Source organism: Acinonyx jubatus, chromosome C2 (genome assembly GCF_027475565.1).
Source record: "Acinonyx jubatus isolate Ajub_Pintada_27869175 chromosome C2, VMU_Ajub_asm_v1.0, whole genome shotgun sequence".
Taxonomy (NCBI): Eukaryota; Metazoa; Chordata; class Mammalia; order Carnivora; family Felidae; genus Acinonyx; species Acinonyx jubatus.
The window spans coordinates 18,721,941-18,744,381 of record NC_069384.1 but is presented as its reverse complement, the minus strand read 5'-3'; the positions used below and the strand labels follow the sequence as shown (position 1 = coordinate 18,744,381).

General features: G+C 38.8%; 1 protein-coding gene across 4 annotated transcripts in view; it reads left to right on the top strand.

The window, feature by feature from the left end:
- JAM2 (junctional adhesion molecule 2) overlaps window positions 1-22,441 on the top strand; it is a 61,996-nt gene that overhangs the window by 16,578 nt on the left and 22,977 nt on the right. For all 4 annotated transcript variants that reach the window (XR_003414808.2, XM_027041777.2, XM_027041779.2 and 1 more), the window contains exon 2: window positions 18,258-18,323. Coding sequence is in view for 2 of the 4 variants with exons in the window: in XM_027041777.2 (XP_026897578.1) it covers window positions 18,258-18,323 (66 nt within the window). In the remaining 2 variants the exon portion in view is untranslated. The remainder of the gene's footprint in view (window positions 1-18,257; window positions 18,324-22,441) is intronic.

Genomic DNA, 22,441 nt, shown 5'->3' with positions numbered 1-22,441 from the left:
TTATTAAAATGCTTTCTCACATTTAGTATATTTGTAGCCTAGTTGTCTCTTAACATATACAAATGCCTTCTGCATTCTCAACTCAAATTGAATTCAAAGCGATATTCACCTGAAGGGTAAGCCATAAGCCTGTAATACATATTTCATGATCTGAAAAATATTGTTTACCTAAATGGGAAAAAATACTCAAACATGGGATCATTCAATATCGTTGAGGGATTTATTATCAAATTTAGTCACACTACGGCAACACAGATCATTTACAAGGGAAATAGAAAAAGTCCCCATAATTTTCTGGCTTGCTTTCTAAAAGTTGATATTAAAAGAAAAACATTAATGTTGTCATAAGCAAAAATAAATATTTTCATATATCACGCCCTTCCTAAATTTCTTATATGTATTACCTTTTAAATTACCATGTGCTACCTGATGATAGGAAACAAGGATTTTTTTTTTCCCTTTATTTTGAAATGAAGAATAACTCCTTTAGCTAATTTCTGTGGTACCATTTTGTAATTTCTTCTGGCTTTTACTACTTCCCAACTTTAGTTTCCATGGGAGCAGGATCAGTCAGAAAATATGTGGGACTCTTTCAGAATGTTGAGTCCAGGATTCCTAATTAGGCTTCAGGCACTTGCAGCTTAATTAACATGAGTCTCTGTGTTACATCTTCGAAGGTAAAGAAAAGTGGGTTATGATCGCACGATGTGTTTGCTTTTCAAAGATTTTTATTAAAGATTTGGGGCAGAGAGCTCTAAAAATCATTTAAGGGCGTGGGAGTGCATGCCTAAAAAAAAAAGGAAAGAAATATCTTTAGGCTTACTATTCTTGACAGATAAGAAGACTTAAGAGACATCAATTATCTCAGTTAAATCATCAAAATTGGTTAAATGTTTCTTAGCTAAAAATGCTATCCTTTGAAACCAGCATATTGTGAGTAGGAAGAATTATATTGGGCTTAGATTTGGCAGTGAGTGATTAAAACTCAAGAGGTGGGATAGAAAATAACAGCATTAAAAAGCCACCAAACTGTACCCAAAAGGCCTCAGTAAATCCCGTGTCCTCTCCAAAACCTCCTTCGTAGTTTTCCTGTGCGAACAAGTACCACCAGTGGAACATGGGAAATCGCAGGCCCTTAAAAAATTAACTTTATAAGCCACGTTCCCTCAGCTCAGTGGAGAATACTCAGTTTGTAATGCAAAGCTTCCAAGTTTCTGTTAGCTGAAAGTGTGTCCAAGGAATTCAACGGGGGAGCTACCAACAGGAGGGGCCTCACTGCCCCAGGGAGTGTTGTGGGGGTTCCGGGGGACCTATTTGTCACAAGAGTGGCTGGGTGCTATACATCTGCTGGGCAGGGACCAGAGCTGATAAATCTCTGTGTGCCAGACAATGTGGTAAAATAAAGAATTTCCTTGTGTGCCTCCCCCTGCAGGGACTCTCTCCCAAGTCTCACTGAATGTCTCTATAAGTGAGGACTTTATGACCATCTGAGCCTATAACTAACACTAATTTAGCTGTAAACAAAATTGTTTTTTGCACAACCTTCTTACATAACTAAATATACATGCTTCTATTCCAGTGTCCACAGTAAGCCTTTTCTTCATTTTTCTGTACCATTTGGAATGGCTTCTGTTTTTTTTTCTCCTAAATCCAATGTAACATTATAAGTACAGGCTGATATCTGAATTCTTCATCATTGTGTCGTTCTAGTGTATTCGTGTACAAACATTTATCAGTTGAAATATGTATTATTTTACTATGAATTTTCTTTTTATTTCTCTTTGACATTAAAAGAACATTATATTTAGTTTTCCAAATTTGATGTATGCATATATGTGTGTGTGTGTATATAACTATATATATATATAACTATATATATATAGTTATATATATATAACTATATTTATAGTTATATACATATATATACATATATATAACTATATAACTATATAACTATATATATAGTTATATATATATAACTATATATATACACACACATAATATATATATATGAACATATAAAATGTTATGTTACCCATAAATTGTTTCAGGATAGTGAAGGGCATCAAAAATTTATTAGAAAAAGAGCTTCTGGTAGTGCTGAAAACCAACCAATTAAAATAAATGGATGCAAATTACATGTATTTCATTACTACAGTAAATTCTTCAGTTTGTGGCAGTTGAAGACAGGAAATTTATTATATATTCTATTTTTAGCTTTTCCCTTTCTAAGTTTCATTCTTAGCTGATGTGAGAAAAAAAATTAAATGGGAGAAAAATGTTAAAATGACTCTGCAGAATGCACTGAAGAATACCTATGTGTACAAGCACACACAGTTCACTAAAATGTTTGTCATTTTTTCCTTTTATATGTAGTCATGGTGAGGGTAGTTTAGATTTCTGCAGTGTGAAAATTGCTTGTAGATTTTTGTGCAAAGAGGCTATAAACCTTTAATATTATCAAAGAATTGTTAAAATATAACTAAAGCCTAATACTATATTTTAAATCAACTAATATTTGTGGGTCTAGTATTCCAGGTGGTATGCTAAATTACAAAGATATGTTGTTTATACTGTGTGTGTGTATATATATATATGTATATATATATATATATATACATATATATATATACACATATTTTTTTTTAAGATTTTATTTTTAAGTAATCTACACACCCAGGGTGGGGCTCAAACCCCAAACCCCAAGATCAAGAGTCACACGCTCCACCAACTGAGCCAGCCAGGTGCCCCTATACTATATTTAAAATATATTTTATGCTATTTATAAATATAGTTATACTATATATAAAATACAGTAAAAAAAAGTGTGTACATCTCATTTGAAGACAAGACACGTTCAGTTTTGTTTACAACAGACATTTAATTTATCTCTTATTGTATGATGTAGATACAAAGTATGTATGATGTAGGTACAAACATGTCAACAGTTCCTAACATCATCATGTTCCTAACACTATTCAATGGAAGAAACTGATATGTAAAAGAGAGTTTGTAATAAAAAAGTAATAAAGGCTTATAAAAAGTGCTGTGTCAGTTAGAGAGAGGGCTGACTATGCACTGAAGGATCGAAGGGGCTGGGGAAGGCTTTACCTTTCATGACATTTGAGTGGGACATTGAGTTATCCACAGAAGTTCACCATTTGTCAGAGGAGCATTGGAGGGAGGGGACTCCAGGAAGAGAGGATGGACATTGCAAACGTGGTGTTCAAGGAGCGTGGGAGCCCTATGGGAGATGGGGGGACTTGAACATGGGGTTTGTTGGGGGGGGGGGTCAGCGATTGAGGGGGAGGCTGGAAAGACAAGCCAGTTCTGAAAGGCTATTTAAGGGAATTTGGCATTGATCCTGAAGTCAAGGGGAAGCCACTGAAGGAAGCTACATAGGATCAGATTGTATTTTAAGAAGCTACCTCATGGGGCGCCTGGGTGGCTCAGTTGGTTAAGCATCTCACTTCGGTTCAGGCCATGATCTCACGGTTCCTGAGGTTCATGAGTTCGAGCCCTGTATTGGGCTCTGTGCTGACAGCTCAGAGCCTGGAGCCTGCTTTGGATTCTGTGTCTCCCTCTCTCTCTCTGCCCCTCCCCCATATTCTTTGTAAACAATAAATAAACAAAATTCTTTGTAACAAAAAAAAGAAGAAACTACCTCATGCAGGAGGGAGGCAGATGAATTACAAACTTGTGCACATTCATTACTCATCCTTAGTAATTTCCCTCCTGAACCAAAGAGCCCTCCCTCCTGTTGAAAGCTAGTTTCTTTTGCTCATGAGAGTCTCCTTGGGTCCTTTGTTCCATCCTCCCTCATATACCTTCACCTTATTTTCATTGCCAGCTCTCTCATCATGGGTTACACACATGTTCAAGTCTCTACAATTTCAGTGGGGAAAAATACTCACCATGATTCTGTAATAAAGTTCTGGAATCAGTGATCTCTATTGGTCTCTGTTTTTTTACTGACTATTCAGCCCACTGCAGACTTCCTTTCTCATGCCATTGAACTTGCAATCACTGTATTGCCAACGATTTACTAGTCTCTAAATTCACAGCTTATTTTCAGTCAAAACCTTACGTGACCCTCTGGAACATCCAACATTGTTGACTCTCCCTCCTTGAAAGTCTGCCCATCCCTGACTTCCATGACATCATTCTGCCCTAGTTTTTCTTGTTTCTATGATTCTCTTCTCTTTTATAGGAGTTTTTCTTGGGCTTTTTTCTCTCTTATTCTACTCCAGTGTTCATGCTCTAAATTACGCTTCCTCTTGGAGAGTCACAATGCTGCTTAGCATAAAGACTCTAATATCTCCCACAATGAAGAATTTTAATTTTTTTAAGATTTTATTTTTGGGGTGCCTGGGTGGCTCGGTGGGTTGAATATCCAACTCTTGATCTTAGCTCAGGTCTTGATCTCAGGATTGTGATTTCAAGCCCCATGTTGGGGCTCCACCAAGTGTGGAACCTACTTAAAAAAAATCTAATAAAAGATTTTATTTTTAAGTAATCTCTACACCCAACATGGGGCTCGAACCCACCAAGATCAACATCAAGATCAAGATCGAGATCAAGAATCGCATGTTTTACTGACTGAGCCAGCCAAGTACCCCCCTGTTTAACTCATTAATGGAATTTTCTCAAACTTTCATGACCATGGAAACTTCATCCTTCTCTAAAATGTTAAAAGTCAGTGGCCAGTGTGAGGGAGAGGAGACAGGAAAGGGGCGTCAGAGAAGAGAACCAAGAGAGAATGGTGTCACAAAAGCCATCCACTATGACAAATTATAAATGCTATTTAACTTTCTCTAAGTGGATGGGGAAGGAAAGTTCCATGGGTAGTCAAGATGTTACCTACAGCTCTGACAGGAGAACTTGCTAGAGGTGGTGAGACTTAGGAGAGGCCTTGAAGATTGGAGAGAATTTTAATGGAGAGGAGGCTGAGCTTCCACTCCTGTGCCCACCTCCTCTCCAAGTGAAGGCTGTGTGAAAAGATAAGGAAGACTACTCATTGTCCTTGAGGATATAGACATGGCTCAGAGCAGGGTGTTTGTTCTAGGTCACTCTTCTTGGAACATAAATGACTATGGAACATTTTAAAATATTACGGTACATTGCTGAACCTCCGAAAAGAACTGCTAAGATACAAAGCACACTTGTATTAAAGTAGACACCCCCAAATTAATATATTACTGGAATTCATTATGATTCTGGTATTAGAGTTCTTCAGAGAAACAGAACCAAGAGGATGTGTATATAAATAAAAAGATTTATTTTGAGGACTTGACTTGTGCGATAAAGGAGGCCAACAAGTCTAAAATCTGCAGAGTGGCCAGCAGGCTGGAGACTTAGGAAGAGCCAACGCTGGAAGAGCCACTTGGAAGAGCCAAGTCCAGGGGCTGTCTGCCGGCTGTCCTCTTGCTCAGGGGAGGTCAGTCCAACTCATTGGATGAAGCCCACCCACATTATGAAGTGCAAGCTGCTTTACTCGAAGACTGTCCATTGAAGTGTTAATTTCATCCTTCACAGAAACATCTAGAATAATCTGACCACATGTCTGGACATTCTGGCCCACCCAAATTAACACAAAATTAACCATCACAATGTTATTTTAAATTATATATCAAAAGTTTTAAAGCAAATAATTTTACTTTAAAAAATAAAACTTCTCAGGGCACCCAGGTCTGTTAAGTGTCCGACTTCAGCTCAGGTCATGATCTTGTAGTTCATGAGTTTGAGCCCCACGTCAGGCTCTGTGCTGCCATATCAGAGCCTGGAACCAGTGGATTCTCTGTGTGTGTGTGTGTGTCTCTCTCTCTGCCCCTCCCCTGCTCATGTGGTCTCTTGCTCTCCCAAAAATAAATAAACATTTTTTAAAAAATTAAAAAACTGGGGCGCCTGGGTGGCGCAGTCGGTTAAGCGTCCGACTTCAGCCAGGTCACGATCTCGCGGTCCGTGAGTTCCAGCCCCGCGTCAGGCTCTGGGCCGATGGCTCGGAGCCTGGAGCCTGTTTCCGATTCTGTGTCTCCCTCTCTCTCTGCCCCTCCCCCATTCATGCTCTGTCTCTCTCTGTCCCAAAAATAAATAAAAAACGTTGAAAAAAAATTTTTAAAAAAAATTAAAAAACTAAAACTTCTCATCTTGTTATTAAAATTAGAATTTTTTTTTACTAAATTATACATTTTTAAGACATATTTCTAAAAACAAGAATGGTGATTTGTGCCTTTTAAAATCACATTTTAGGTAACTATTCCTACATACTACCTACTATATACTACTACCATTACAGCATTATTTTTTGCTGCAGCATAATGTGAAAATTATTCCATTGTGATAAAGTGTTTTTAATTTCACAATTAGCTGCTTCAAAATCTTTCACAGATCAGGGGCACCTGGGTGGTGCAGTCAGTTAAACGTCTGACTTCAGCCAGGTCACGATCTTGCGGTCCGTGAGTTCGAGCCCCGCGTCAGGCTCTGGGCTGATGGCTCAGAGCCTGGAGCCTGTTTCCGATTCTGTGTCTCCCTCTCTCTCTCTGCCCCTCCCCCGTTCATGCTCTGCCTCTCTCTGTCCCAAAAATAAATAAACGTTGAAAAAAAAATTTAACAAAAACAAAAACAAACAAAAAAAACCAAAATCTTTCACAGATCAATCTTGTGCAGCACATCTCTTAATTAAGAAAAATTAAGCATAGCTCTTTAAATTCCATTTTCATTCCCCCCATAAATTAACTTTGTTTCCATTCATTTGGCAAATATTTACTTAGTGTTTACTACATATCAAACACTGCTTGACCCTTGGGATACAGGTAGGAAAATAAAGGTCCCTGCCTTCAGTGCCTCAGTACATTATATAGTATGTTAGAAGGTGATAGGTACGATGGGAAAAAGAAACATCAAAGCAGGATAAAGGAAATCAGGAAGTTCAGAAGGAAAAAGCCAGATAAAGGTGGGGTTGCAATATTGAATAGGATGCCCAGGGTAGCCTTCATTAAGGAGGTGTCCTTTGAACACAGTCGACATCTGAAGGAAGAGCCTGTGGGGCAGAGGGAGCAGCCTAAACCTGGCCTGTTTTGAGGATGAACCGGGAGGCCAGAGGGAGGGAAGAATTGAGGAGAGGAGGTTGAAAGGAAGTGAGACCAGACTGTGTAGGGTTTCCAGGCCGGTGTAAGGGCTTCTAACTTTAGTCTGGGGAAAATGGAGAACTGGTCCAAGGTTTGGAGCAAGACTTAGCATTTTAACAGATCACTCTAGTGGATGTGCTGACATTAGATCTGAGAGGGCCAGGATAGAGTAGAAGACCAGTCAGGAGTCTATTGCAGTGGTCCAGGCCGAGAGTATGGTGCTCAGAGCAGGTGGTAGGAGTGGAGGTAGTAAGAAATAGTTCTGGATGCATGTTGAAGGTAGAGCTAATAGGATTTGCTGGTGAATTGGACATGGGCTATAGCAACGGGACTCATTAAGGACAAGTGCAAACTTTTTGGCCAGAGCAATTGGAATAATAGAGTTGCCATCATCTGAGGTGAGGTAAGTGAGGTGGGTTTAGAGAGAAAGATGAGGTTTGGACATAGTGTCTGAAATGTCTGTGAAGCCTTCCAGTGGCAAAGAGAAATAGGCATTTGAATCCGAGTCCAGAGTTCAGCAGAGATCCAGACTGGACACATATACTTGGGAATTGTTAGGATCTGGGGGTGTTTTGATGCCATGAGTCTGGATCACAGTATTAATGAAGAAGCGTAGAGAAGAGGAGAGGACCAAGAATAAGACTTGTGAGAAGGAAAAGCAGGGAAGCATGTTGTCCTGGATGCTAAGAGTAGAAGGTGTTACCAAGGTGAAGGGTGTGGTGACTTGTGTCAGTGAAAGTAGTTAGGGAAGGCTTCATCATCATAAGTCATGCATCATGTTTTGCAGCCCAAAGAGGCTATAGCTGCTCCAAATAGGTCACAGCAAGCATAAAGAGGAGGTAGAATTTAAACACAGGACTTCCCACCACTCTGAGGAGCCACTGCAATGAGGACATCATGCTAATCGTTTAAAAAGGAAGAAAAAATATAACCCTACCAATTCATTCACTGTTTTTGCAATCCATCCATGCAATCCGTGGAATCATTTGTAATGCACTGAACTCGCATCATCACATTGGATACAAAGCAGTCAAGTGAGAGGGGCGAGCTAAGAAGCAAACGTGTGTAGAGCATCCACTGTGTGCCAGGAGGTGGGCTAAGCAATTACATACTTTATTTAATTTAATCTTATAACCAATGAGGAAAGGCACCACTAGCTTCATTTTACGAAAATGGAAACAGGTTTACAAGGTTAAGGCTGTAGCTTGCCCAAGGCGGTGTGACCAGTAATTCACAGCACTGGGTTTCAAAGCCAGTTAGGTCTCATTTTATCTCTATTAGTTGTGATTTCCTGAAGACAAGGATTTATTCTGTCCTCATCTGTAATCAAGCCTTGGGCTGCCACCTTTAAACAGACAACGCTTTCCTCAGCCATCTGGGCTTGAATGTTGCTCTTTGTTTGATTTCAGATAATCAACAGTTTAGTCAAAAAGCCAAGCTGTTGAAAATGGCACTGGTGTATTTCGCTCTTTATCCCATTGGATGAGAAGTCAGTTCTGATAGTACCTCATCAAAAAATGAAGTGCTAAGATTGCCTCTACATTGAAACTATCTGGTTGATTCTGTCACAAATCCAGTCATCCCCACGCTACACAAGATATCAAACAACCATTTCACCTGAATATTGTTGTGGCAATTAGACTTCTACACCCTATTTGTGCACAGATACCTTTGTCCATTTTTAACTGCTTCATCTGAATAAGTTTCAAAAATAGGATCTTGAATGGTACCTGCTCATGTCCTGAGCAGCTCAGGACGCAGCTCTGATTTGAATGTCGACAGATTGTCTTAGTTCAGGCTGCAAGAGTGAAGACACCGTAGACCGGGTAGCTCAGAAACAAACCTCTGTTTCTCGTGGTTCTGGAGGCTAGAAATTCCATGACCAAGGTGGTGGCAGATCCGGTGTCTGGTGAGAGCCTGCTTCCTGGTTAGACACTGCCACCTTCCTGTTGGGTCCTCACATGGCTGAGATGGGCATCTCTGGGGTCTCTCTCATAAGGGCACTATTCCCAGTTGTGAAGTCTTCGTCCTCATGACCTACTCATCCCCAAAGCCCTGCTTCCTGATCCCACCATATTGGGTGTTAGGATTTCAACGCACGAATTTTGGGAGTGAGGGGGGACGGGCACAAACATTCAATCCATGACACAAACTTTCATTAAACCATTTCCTAGTTGACTGGTCTAGTTGACTGACCTTAAAAGGTATGTTTTGGTGTTAGCTCACTGTCGGATGTGTAGAACCAGTTTCAGAATTAAAATAATGAGTGAGAGAACTGTCTTTACCTAAAAAAAAAACAAAAAAAAAAGGGGGGGGGGATTATAGTCCCTGGATGTAAAGCACCTGAGAAATCAGGGTACTTAATTCTGAGGAGTCTTACCTAACAGTGGTAAAATATGACAGTTAAGCAATGCCAAACCATTGTTTCCATGTTCTGCATTTCAGAATAAATGGTTCTGGTTCCTCTGGCTTCCTGAAGACTAATGAAAGGAAACATGAAGCAACAATAAAAATTGGGAGGGTTTCCCTTAGTTTTCAAATCTCTTCTGCAAGTGTTTATGGTAATAGAATTTAATTAATGACATATGTATGCCCTGTAAGGGCTAAAGCTTTTATGAATCATCATCCAGCAGGAGAGATGAAAAATAAGATTCATGCAACCCCCATATTTTAAGAAATGAAAGTTGAGACAGGGGGAGAGGGCAGGGGTGCACTAAGTTGTTGACCGTATAAAATCCTTAGTGCTTTAAAGGTTGAACTATCAGACAATGGTTTCTGGAGATCGCTTTCTTTATTATAGGTAGTCAAGTCTAGAAAGCTAAGTAAACTCAATATGGAGAAGCCCATAATTCTGTGCAAAGATGGATTATTAGAGCCCTCGCTAAGAAAAATTCGGGGCGCCTGGGTGGCGCAGTCGGTTAAGCGTCCGACTTCAGCCAGGTCACGATCTCGCGGTCCGTGAGTTCGAGCCCCGCGTCAGGCTCTGGGCTGATGGCTCAGAGCCTGGAGCCTGTTTCCTATTCTGTGTCTCCCTCTCTCTCTGCCCCTCCCCCGTTCATGCTCTGCCTCTCTCTGTCCCAAAAATAAAAATAAAAACGTGGAAAAAAAAAAAAAAGAAGAAGAAAAATTGTACCAAGAAAAAAAAAAATCTTGTCCTTGCAAGTTTTACAGAATGTACACCCATTGCTAGGCCTTTCCACCCAGGGCCTCGGAGGTGCTATTGCGATGGAGGGCCCCAAAGCTTAAGCCTTGTTCAATTCACGTCTGGCCTCCCTTGATGCATTTATTCATTATTTGTAAATCTCCTAACTCAGAGAAAGATTTAAACATTAGCAGTGCTCTGTCTTCATTTAAGAAATGTATGGGAATGCAAGCTGGTGCAGCCACTCTGGAAAACAGTGTGGAGGTTGCTCAAAAAACTAAAAATAGGACTACCCTACGACCCAGCAATTGCACTACTAGGCATTTATCCACGGGATACAGGTGTCCTATTTTGAAGGGACACACGCACCCCATGTTTATAGCAGCACTATCAACAATAGCCAAAGTATGGAGAGAGCCCAAATGTCCGTCGATGGATGAATGGATAAAGAAGATGTGGTTTATATATACAATGGATTATTACTCGGCAATCAAAAAGAATGAAATCTTGCCATTTGCAACTACGTGGATGGAACTTGAAGGTATTCTGCTAAGTGAAATTAGAGAAAGACAAAAATCATATGACTTCACTCTTATGAGGACTTTAAGAGACAAAACAGATGAACATAAAGGAAGGGAAAGAAACATAATATAAAAACAGGGAGGGGGACAAAACAGAAGAGACTCATAAATATGGAGAACAAACTGAGGGTTCTGGAGGGGGTTGTAGGAGGGGGGATGGGCTAAATGGGTAAAGGGCACTAAGGAATCTACTCCTGAAATCATTGTTGCACTAGATGCTAACTAATTTGGATGTAAATTTTAAAAAATAAAAAATAAAATTAAATAAAAATTAAAAAAGAAATGCAAAGATAACTTTATTTGCAGGCTATAAACTTGACAGATTAGAAATATTAGAGAATATTTTCGACATTCTGGGCTAATCCGTGTAAAACTTAATTTGTACTCACTACTGCATGATTGTGCTTTCAAAACATGAAAACATTGGATGCATCAAAGTGATTCCACAAATTCATTCAGCAAAGCAGAGAAGTAAGACTCTGGAGGTCCAACGAGTTTAAAACAAGCATCTATGTAGGGTCAGGGTGGAAAGAGCTTAGTAGATGGTAGAGTTCTGCTCGCATATGTTGCTTAAGTGGCTTTATACATATCAAATGACTGCAGAATAACCATTTCACTATCCCCTGACCCAGTCAGCCACTGAGTGATCTGTGTGTATCAGCTGTTAGGACATTTGGGGCAGGGATTCCCAGACTCACACACTTCGGTGATTCAGAACCAGAGTTCAGAACCCAGATTCAGAAACGTGGTTTTAGCTCTCTTTGCCCAGAGCTGATCCGAACTCTGGAGAAATGATTTACAATACCTGCTCTCAAAAATTATTTATTTGACAATTACACTAGTATGTCCATTTCTGCTTAGGAATATAACGATCAGATATTGGTGGTGGTTCTGTACTTTGAATCGTGAAAAACCATATTGCAAGTTAGGAGTTAGTGACTACAATTTCAGATCAAAGGTCAATGAATAATGTTAAGTTAAAATGTCATCAAGCTCTCAAAGCTTGATGCACCATCTCTAATAAAAGGATGTGCTTGAGACACAATCCAGACCACATGAGTCAATTAGTGAGGAGAGACACTCAGGTTTATTATTCTTTACCTCTCCCATTTTAATGTTCTTTGCCTTTACACCATGTGTCTATTTTCATATCTGGCATCTTTAGTAACAATTTATCTTACTCTTACAAAGATTTAGGCTTCCTGGCACCTTAATCTTAGGGAGAACCGGTCAGAACATAGAATGGTCGACACCCATACCTTCCATTGAGTATGTGATTCGTATTAACATCTCCATCTTTTTTTTTAATGTTTATTTATTTATTTATTTTGAGAGAGGGAGAGATGCAGAGAGAGGGAATCCCAAGCAGGCTGTGATGTCAGTGTAGAGCCCCATGCGGGGCTCCATCCCACAAACCATGAGATCGTGACCTGAGCTGAAATCAGGAGTCGGACACTTCACTGACTGAGCCACCCAGGCACCCTGGCATTTCTTCATCTTACCTTGAGAGCCTACTGGAGTTCAGTTGACTGTTGTCGTCTATCTAAAGTCTATGGTTAGGGGCGCCTGGGTGGCTCAGTCGGTTGAGCACCTGACTTCAGCCCAGGTCATGATCTCGCCGTCTATGAGTTCAAGTCCTGTGTTGAGCTCTGTGCTGACAGCTCAGAGCCTGGAGCCTCCTTCGATTCTGTGTCTCCTTCTCTCTCTGCCCCCACCCCTCCTCTCCTCTGTCTCTCTCCCTCTCAAAAAAACATTAAAAAAATTTTTAAATCTATGGTTAATGCCATTGGTGAACATACTGTGTTTGACTGGGATTGTCACTTGGGGAATATTAAAGAAAGATCTCAGAATCCTAAAATGGTTTCTTTCATGTCCTAATGGGGAGTACCTAGTGAGAAATTCAGCCAGTTGATGGCTTTCCAATATCACAGGCCACCATTAAACATTGCAAGATGGGCTTTAAGAACATTTTAAACATTTTTTGAGAATTTATTTTACTGTAAGAAGTTAATTTACTTCATCTCTATCTAATATAACCCCCCCCCCCATTTTAATCATTCAGTGGTTTTGGTAACAGAATCCCCTGAAAGTTTCCCTAAATATACTAAAGCATATAATTTATATGAAAACAACTATATACTCAATTCTGAAGCACCAATCATTCTTTTTATACTCAAGTGATTAAAAAAACAGAAACGAGGAGAGGGCATAAAAGTTTAGTGCAGTATATAATAAATATACAAGGTTTATTCAAATTATTCATTCATCATAAATATTTGCCCGTTAACACTTGCTCTGTTAAAATGACAATTTGTTATATTTCAGAACAATATCTTTACAACCCTAAAGATTGAAAATGAATGTGGGGGTGCTGGCTGGCTCCGTCAGTTAAGCGTCTGACTCTTAATTTCGGCTCAGATCATGATCTCACGGTTTGTGAGATGGAACACTGTGTCGGGCTCTGTGCTGACAACATGGAGCCTGCTTGAGATTCTCTCTCCCTCCCTCTCTCTGCCCCTCCCCTGCTCACACTCTCTCTCAAAATAAATAAACTTTAAAAAAAAAAAAGGGAAGAAAATGGATGTGAAGCCATCTGCAGAGCTTCTCACAGAATCCAGTTTTATATGACTTTCTCACAATGCCTTGTGCTGATTTGAGAATGAGGAGGGGGAAGGGTCTGTGCAGCCACACTAACTAGAAGAAACTGCACATCTTTGCTTCTCTGCTTTCTAACATTGTGACCTTGAGCAAGGACCTCTCTCAATCGTCACATCTGTCAAATGAGGATATTAACACAGTGGAGTCGCATCTTATTTAGATGCTAGGTTCTTAAGGGGAAAATTTATTCATAGTCAAAATCACCCTTTAATTCTTTAGATCATCATTAACTCATCAGGACATCAGCCACGGGTAGGTCCAAAGTCACATCTTTTATTTTTCCTTATACTTTGGCATGATTTCCCTTTCTCTGCATATAGGATATCAAGGTCTCGTTAAAAGGAAGGGCCAGAACGTCCAGTTTGAGAGACTAGGACACGTCTGTTTGTGTGTGTCTCTCTCTCCCTCCCCTTCCCTCTCCCCCTCTCCCTGATCCTCTCATCCTCTCCCCCCTTGCATGATAGTGAGATAGATAAGTATATTATCTAACTCCTAATTCCTACTTCATTGGGTTATTTCTACCTTATAAATACACTAATCCATAATAAATACTGGATGGTATTATTTTATCTATTACCACTAGCCCCATGCATCTTTTCAATATTCATTAGCACAATGATTGTATATTAGTGACTGTTAAAGCCACATTTTATTTTCATTTTTGAAAACTTATGAAATAACCAATATCCACAGTTTTTAGAACTTGCTTGGTACTCTCTGTAGTGTACTCTTAAAGCAAAAAAAACCTCTGTGACACATCAATTTTTCGTAACCATGTCCAATTAAAAGTGTTACTTTCTTTTTTCTTAAGTTTATTTATGTGTGCGTGAGAGAGAGAGAGAGAGAGAGAGAGAATGGGAATGAGGGGAGGGGGAGAGAGAATCCCAAGCACGCTCCGTGCTTGGAGCCCACCTGAAGTTCAAACTCATGAACTGTGAGACCATGACCTGAGCCATGGAGGAGAGTTGGATGCTTAAAACAACTGAGCCTCACAGGCGCCCCAAAGTGTTACTTTAAAAATACTTCTATAGTAAATTTTTAAATTGTGGCATAAATATAAATATTTATTCTTAATCATACTAGATTATTCTTAGTCACACAAGAGTATTTTAGATGAGCGATAGTGTAAGAAATTTTATTTTTAGAGTTGGGAGAAAAGAAACATAAAAGGTTTCATTTGGTTAGGGATTACTTGACTTGGAGTTGTTAACAATTATGGAAATAATTCTCTCTTAACCTCATTTTATGAACTTCTGCCAGTGATTTTGGAACACATCCAAAAACTATTAGAGATGTTTTGTAGCTAACTTTAAAACAATTGTTGACCTCAGCCAGCAGACCTACAGGACAATTTTTTGTTTGTTTTCTTTTTAAACTCATTCTGGAAAAGTGAAGAAAAAATAAAAATCAGTTCAAGAAAACAGCCAACAGAGACTCTTCCTAAAATCTGTTAGTAAAATGTTGATATAAAACCCAACATTTGTTTTCATAAAGTTACCGGGTTCAAGTTAAACACCACCACCACCACCACCAACAAACAAAACACAACTGAATTCCAAGACCAAAAAGGCTTGAAACAAGACAGAAATCTTATAATAAATGATTTCTTTTAAGATTCACAGCTTTCTGTTTAAATAAGTTCATCATAGATGACCACACATTTTTGATATTTTTACTTAAATAAAAACAAGCCTAGAAGTAAATAGAACCAGAGGAAGCAAGGTAGCTAGAAGACATCACTTAAAATCGCAGAAATAAATATTCAGGTATCAAGAAGTAGCATCTATTTATTAATTTACTAAAACTAATCCCCTTTATAATTTGTTTGGCCTTCATAGCTTTTCCCATTCAGTCAATCCTCTGTTACTATCTGGGACACTTTTTTTTTTCTATTCATATGTATACATATACAAGTTCTGAAGAAATTGATCACGTTTCTGAAGTTCACCGCTGCTACTTTTCCATAGGACTTTTCAAGCGATTTTTGCAAATTTAAGAAATCTTTCTCAAAGGATGTTTTAGCAAATAGGAAACTGGGATTGAGAAGAGGGGAAAACAATTGAGCCCAGGGCTAAATCTTCCGATCTCAGATGAGACTAACATTCGCCTCAAATGAAAGCAGACCTAAGCCTGCTGAAGAAAATAAACTTTCTCAGTAGGCAGTGCAGTGTTTGAAAAGTTCAAAGATGTGATGATGTGGAGGGAACAAAGATTTTCTTTTTCTCTTTTGCCCAGATTTCTCCCTCAACTGGCTTCTAGGGAATAGAAATCTTCATTGTTTTGTCTAAAAAAGGTACTAAAATAGTTCAAAAATCACAAGAAATGCCTGCCACAATCAGAACTTCTCTGAGGGCACTAATTTACCCATTGCTAACGGAGAATAGAGGCTTTTTCAAAGTGAGCTTTGAAAGTGTCACAGAAAAATGGTTTGGAATCAGAATCACTGGAAAAACAGTCCGCGATCATGCAGCAGGAACGTATGAGATCCTGACTCTTTGAGCTTGGCCAGCTTAGGGTCTTCCCTCCCGATGATCTCTGGAGATCTGGATCCTCCCTTTGGGATCTACAAAACAAAGTTGGGGAAGGAGAGGAGAAACTGGAAAAGGAAGGCAAATAGGGGTGACAGTGGGGTTCAGAGGACTATGGCACATATTCTGGTATGTGACAGACATATATGGAAAAGGGAAAAGGGAGATACTTAAAAAGATTGCTTGGACCCCTTCATTTTTTTTTTTATTACTATACAAGCAAAAGTGATATCATGAGATCATTCTTTGGTGACCTGATGCCTCTCTAAGACTGAGCCACATAAGTCTGCTGTATATAAATATATTTACAACTGAGGGGGCACCTGGCTGGCTTAGTCGATGGAGTGTGTGACTTTTGATCTTGGGGTTGTGAGTTCAAGCCCTATGTTGGGTGTCGAGTTTACTTAAATATAAAAATCTTTTAAAATATATATATATATGTATACATATATATATTTGTGTATATGTGTGTGTGTGTGTGTGTGTGTGTATATATATATATATATATATATATATATATATATATATATATATTTACAAATGCCAATAAAAAGGACCAGCTCAATTCTACATTCTTCTCATAGACACCACCTTTGCTGACTTGCCTAACAAAGATGTTTGCAATTTAGAGGTATAGAACCTGAATAGTTATACAGTGTTAGACAGGAGAGCTAGACATTTGAGGCCTGTAGGTTTCTGAGAGTTTTTTTTTTTTTTTTTTCAACGTTTATTTATTTTTGGGACAGAGAGAGACAGAGCATGAACGGGGGAGGGGCAGAGAGAGAGAGAGACAGAGAATTGGAAACAGGCTCCAGGCTCTGAGCCATCAGCCCAGAGCCCGACGCGGGGCTCGAACTCCCGGACCGCGAGATCGTGACCTGGCTGAAGTCGGACGCTTAACCGACTGTGCCACCCAGGCGCCCCGGTTTCTGAGAGTTTTAATTTCACAGTTATATTTGCTGTCCAGGCTTCTAAGAGAGAGAAAAAGAAAGAAAGTTATCCAAAATAGCATGTATTCCTTAGGAGTGACGAAACCCAACACAGGGAAGATTAATTTACATGCTAATGTACATATGGATAAATCAAAGATGGCATGTTTTAGGAAACATTTTTTCTTCCTTCCCAGAAATGTAATAAATTATTTCATAGTTAAGAAATTCTAGGGGCGCCTGGATGTCTCAGTCGGTTAAGCGTCCAACTTCAGCTCATGATCTCACGGTTTGTGGGTTCCAGCCCCGCATCGGGCTCTGTGCTGACAGCTCGGAGCCTGGAGCCTGCTTCAGATTCTGTCTCTCTCGCTCTCTGCCCTTCCCCCACCTGTGTGCGCGTGCGCGCTCTCTCTCTCTCTCTCTCTCTCTCTCTCAAAAATAAATAAACATTAAAAAAAAGTTTTAATTCCTGGTTCTACTCCTTTGTTGAAGCCTTAATCATGCCTACCACACCAAGTCGTTTTGAATGTTGAATTGTATCAAATAAAAAAAAAAAGCAAAAGCTCTTTTTAAAATGAAAATTTCTGTGTAGGCTTATGAAAGTGATGATACACCACCATCATCATCATCATCATCATCATATTATTATTATTATTATTATTATTATTATTAGAGCACATTAGCCACCATAACTGGTCAGTCATTTCAATCCTATAGACCAATCGTGGAAAAACATTGAAATGTTTGGGGAAAAAATAAAGATATTCTGCTTGCATTTTTCATCAAAACTGTGTATATAAAATTTATATGCAGTATATATTATATATATGTTTCATAGTACAAAATACGTTAAATGACCTATTTCTATATAATATAGGTATAATCAAGGGATAAGTTTGTAAAGCAACTTAAACCCTTAAACAGTTAGCTTTTATCTTAAAGGGACACTATCTTAGGCAGTATATTGCATATTAAGCTAAATTAAGGGCAAAAACACCTGTTTAACAATCAGGCTTTGTTAAGAGATTGTGTTGTCTGTCATGGAGCCCTAATAGATTCATGGGTTTGGCTTTGTGAAAGAAAAGCAGAAAACCACAGTACAAAAAAATGGAAGAGACATACACGGTTTGGCTTCGTTTTTCTTATTTTGATACTTTAACACCTATGTGTTACGAATGTGTGAAGCAGTCATCAAACTTTAGGCTATTTTTCCTTATTGTTCCATTCCATTCAGATAGTTGCAAGTGGCCTTTGGTGCTGTTTTAATTGTCTTATCTGTTTTAATCTTTCAGATCATAAGGCCTATGGATCGTCTGCCCCAAAAGGCCATCAAGTAGTCACAGCAATAGAGTATCAAGGTAGAGTAACTTACTGATTTTCACGGGCTGGGTTGTTTACCTCAAAAGTATGATGCGTATGATGTTATCTTTCTATTTGTTGGGACCCTTTGCCTTGCCTCATACTGATCCTTCCTTCCAACATGCCACTCTGTGCTATTTCCACTTGAGAATTCTTTCCCCACCTCCTCAATGGAAATTTTGGACATTTGATGAAAGACCTGATGTACAAAGAAGGCCTCTTATTGCGTAAATTATCTGCAACAAAGCAAATCTAATTTGTGAAACTGGTAGATGGAGGTCTTGCAAAGTTTCCAGCTAGCTGGATATGGCAAATGGAAATTAACACTGCAAACCCCACTCTACTTAACGTATTTAAGATGACATTAATATAGCCTATTTTTTGTTATGATTTTGTCCTGTCAAGTATTTTTATCACAGGGAGTTGGTGTTTAATGGGTATAAAGTTTCACTTTTGCAAGATAAAAAGTTCTAGAGATTGGTTGCTTAACAATGTGAATGTACTTAACACTACTGAAAAATTAAAAATCATTAAGCTGGCAAAAAGTTAAAAGTTATTAAGATGGCAGAGGTTATGTGTATTTAACCACAATTAAAAAAAAATTTCAAAGCTCTATTAACCAAGAAAAACTTTTTAAGGGCTTTATAAGTTTACTTCAAATATTGACTACCTGCTACTTTTCTGAAGGCTCTTTTACCTAGAACACAATAATACTAGGCAGACAGAAGAATTACTATTTCCTAAGTGTGCTGCTTGTTTAGGCCCGAGATTGTAAACATTTAAGAAACAAGTTTCAAATGTGTCTGATCCCTCTTCTTCAGGCACGTCTTAGGTTCCTGGAGTGTAGAGAGATAGGTTTGAAGGAAAGAGACAAAGATTGAAGAAGAGAACTGGGTGGGGAGGAACTAAGTAGATTAGTATTTAACTAGTACTTGCTCAGTGCCTGGCACATAGTGTTACCTAAGCTTGTGCAGTAAAAATGTGCTATCGTAACCACCAGCCTGCCATTCAAAAGTAACACATCAGTTGATAACAAACCACTTAAATACCTATTTCAGTCAACTGAGTTCTTTCAAAAGTTCTAATATCTTATATGATTAAGCTAACAAAACACTTCTTCTTTATCATGAATTAGTTTTAAGTGGAAAGAAGTGGGAAGAGCAAATTAATGATTGGGGGTAATTTAGGGCTTTGGAGGATAAACCGGGCTGGACAAGATGTCAAAAAGTTGACAAGAAAGGCCAAAAGAGGGATCACACAGTGAGAAGAGAAGATGGGCCAGGATTCTGTGAGGGACAAAGGAAGTGAACCGTCCTACTTTGTGCTTTCCTGGAGGTTCTTACTGTTGGAACCAGCTGGGTACCATGAATATATGTCCCTGCCCCCGCTTCTGCCCAGGCCCTATGGCATGATATCTCAGTGAGGTCGCCAAAATTATATTCTTCAGTCTTACATTGCTTTTCAACAAACGTATTGAGATGAGGGGCGCCTGGGTGGCTCAATCAGTTAGGCATCCAACTTTTGATCTCGGCTCAGGTCATGATCTCACAGTTCGTGAGTTCAAGCCCTGTGTTGGGCTCTGCACTGACAGTGTGGAGCCTGCTTGGGATTCTCTCTCTCCCTTTCTCTCTGCCCCTTGCCTGCTCCCTTCCTCTCTCTCTCTTTCTCTCTCTCTCTCTCTCTCTTTCAAAATAAATAAACTTAAAATGTATTGAGGTGAAATTCACATTCGAATGAGTGATTCAGTAGCATTTAGTACATGCACAATGTTGTGTAACAACCACTTCTGTCTAGTTGCAAAAATTTCCATCGCTCCAAATAAAATCTTGTACTATTTACATTACTTTTTAATGCGTGTTTTATTTTCAATATAAAAAATCCTTCTATGATGTATTGCAATCAAATGTTAGTCTTACTCCCAAGTAAGTATTTTCTATTGTTTTGTTTCCCCTTTGCTCCTTTTACTTAAGAATTGTACTTTGATTCGATTTCACATGTGCTCCAGTCATTCCAACCTAGCTCTCCTTAAAGGCAAAAAATAAATTTCTATCTTCATCCACATTTTAGTTGCAGGATATCTTACGCAGTAACTTAATTTCAGTTCAAGTCTAAAATATTTTGTAATTTATGTCTCTGTGTAGGTACTTTCCACCTCATTCATTTATTGTTTCTTGTCTCTCCGATGTCAACAAATCATGAATTAATTCCTTCTTTTCGGTACTGCTGTTTTGTGTCACTTCCCATAGCGGTGCCAAGAACAGAGCAAGACTGAAGCGAGGGCAGCTTTGCTAGGCTTATAAATTATATAAGCAGCCTTTATGCAGAGTGTCCAATCCTGAGAGCTATAAATCAGTTTAATAGAACGCCTTTTTCTCACAGAAGTAATTTCTTCATAAGTCTTCAGAACTGCTTTGGTAGCATCGATTCTGTTTTTGCGTTACATCAGATTCTGATGATTTTTTAACTTGAGCACAGAGAATAAAATCAAAAGATAAGTGGCAGTACAGAATCCTAGAAAAACTAAAACCCACAGTGCTTTCTATCGAGGTGATTCCTAAAAGTGGCTGTTTTGCTACATGAAAATAGTTATTGCTAATAGTTCTTCTAAACAAAGAAATCTCTTTCCTCGAATCAAGAGAGACATGTTTTTGGAAATGAAATAATCATCTTATTTGAAAAACATGGTACATTTGTATGCTTCAGTATGCCTTGCTTTGGGACAATATGATTTATGTCTGTATCCTATTTTTTGCTGTCTACAACTGAGATAACATTTTAGTTCAAATTCGAGTGATTTTTTTAGGCAAATTTGGGTTGTAGAAAGCGTGGGTTTCTATCACGCCAAGGTGTACTTCAACTACAATGACAAGAAGTTTTTCGTGAGTGAAAGCAGTTATAACCATTGATGGGGCACCTGCTGTGTACCAACTATATAAGTATATTACCTCAAGCATATAAATATATATATAAGTACATACCCAAGTGTATAAGTATATTACCTCATGTAATCTTCACAATAACTTCGTAAGATGAATACCATCATTTTTTTTCCTTTATACAAATGCGAATATAACGTTCAAAAAGAGTTAAGTAATTTGCCCAACATCGCACACATTGTATATGGGAGAGCTCCAACTCCAAAGTCCGTGCCTTAAACTACTACATTAGGGTTTAGTAACCCTGAGGGCTACCTACAGAATTATTCTGATCATAAGTGCTGTATTTTAGCTGCAAAGAGAGAGGAGAGTCTGTGGTAGTTAGCTTCTCCATTCATTTGGTTCTTTATCCTCAGATGTTGATGCCATGGTTCCATTTGACTTACTGTTTCTCACAGTTCTGGAGGTCATGGTGTTGGACCCTTCAGATCTAGGTACTGGCCATTGCCTTGCTTGGAATACTCCCAAAGAAACACGTGATGAATTCCAGTTTCGAATTCTAGGAAATTTGTGTTTAAATTCTAAAGAATTCTAATTTCTTTTTTTAAGTCTTTGGTCAAATGTCACTCTCTAATTGAGTTGAACTCTGACTACTCCATTTCTCTTTTTCTTTTTACTGCACCCCAACATTCCTGATCTACTCAATTTTATTTCCATAGCACTCAGTCTCTATTCTGATTTACTCTACTTTATTTCCATAGCGCTCATTGCCTCCTAATGTGGTATTTAATTCACTTTATGATATTTCTTACGTACCTGACTCCCCCTGCAAATTGCAAGACCCAAAAGAACAGGGATCTTTGTTTTGCTCACTGATATAGCTCAGGAACAAAGGTGGACACACAGTAAGTACTCAATAGTTGGACCAATTGGAGAGAACATTCCTCCACATCTTACATGGCCATTGGAGTGAAGCTGGAGTGGTGTCACTGTATTTAGACAATCCATTGGTTTCATTTTTGAATATAATTTCTGCAGAGGTTTTCCATGGAGCAGCGAGGAGAGAAGTCAAATCTTCTTGGTAAAAAGAGCTGTGTGTTTGTATGTGTGTGTGTGTCTAGTTAAAAGTATATGAAATATATGAGCAGTGTGACTGAATACAAATTTATTCCTAAGATGTAGGCGTGTGGGCTAAAAATGAGTGTGGGTGTGTGTTTAATTGTTGGAAACTCAACAAAATA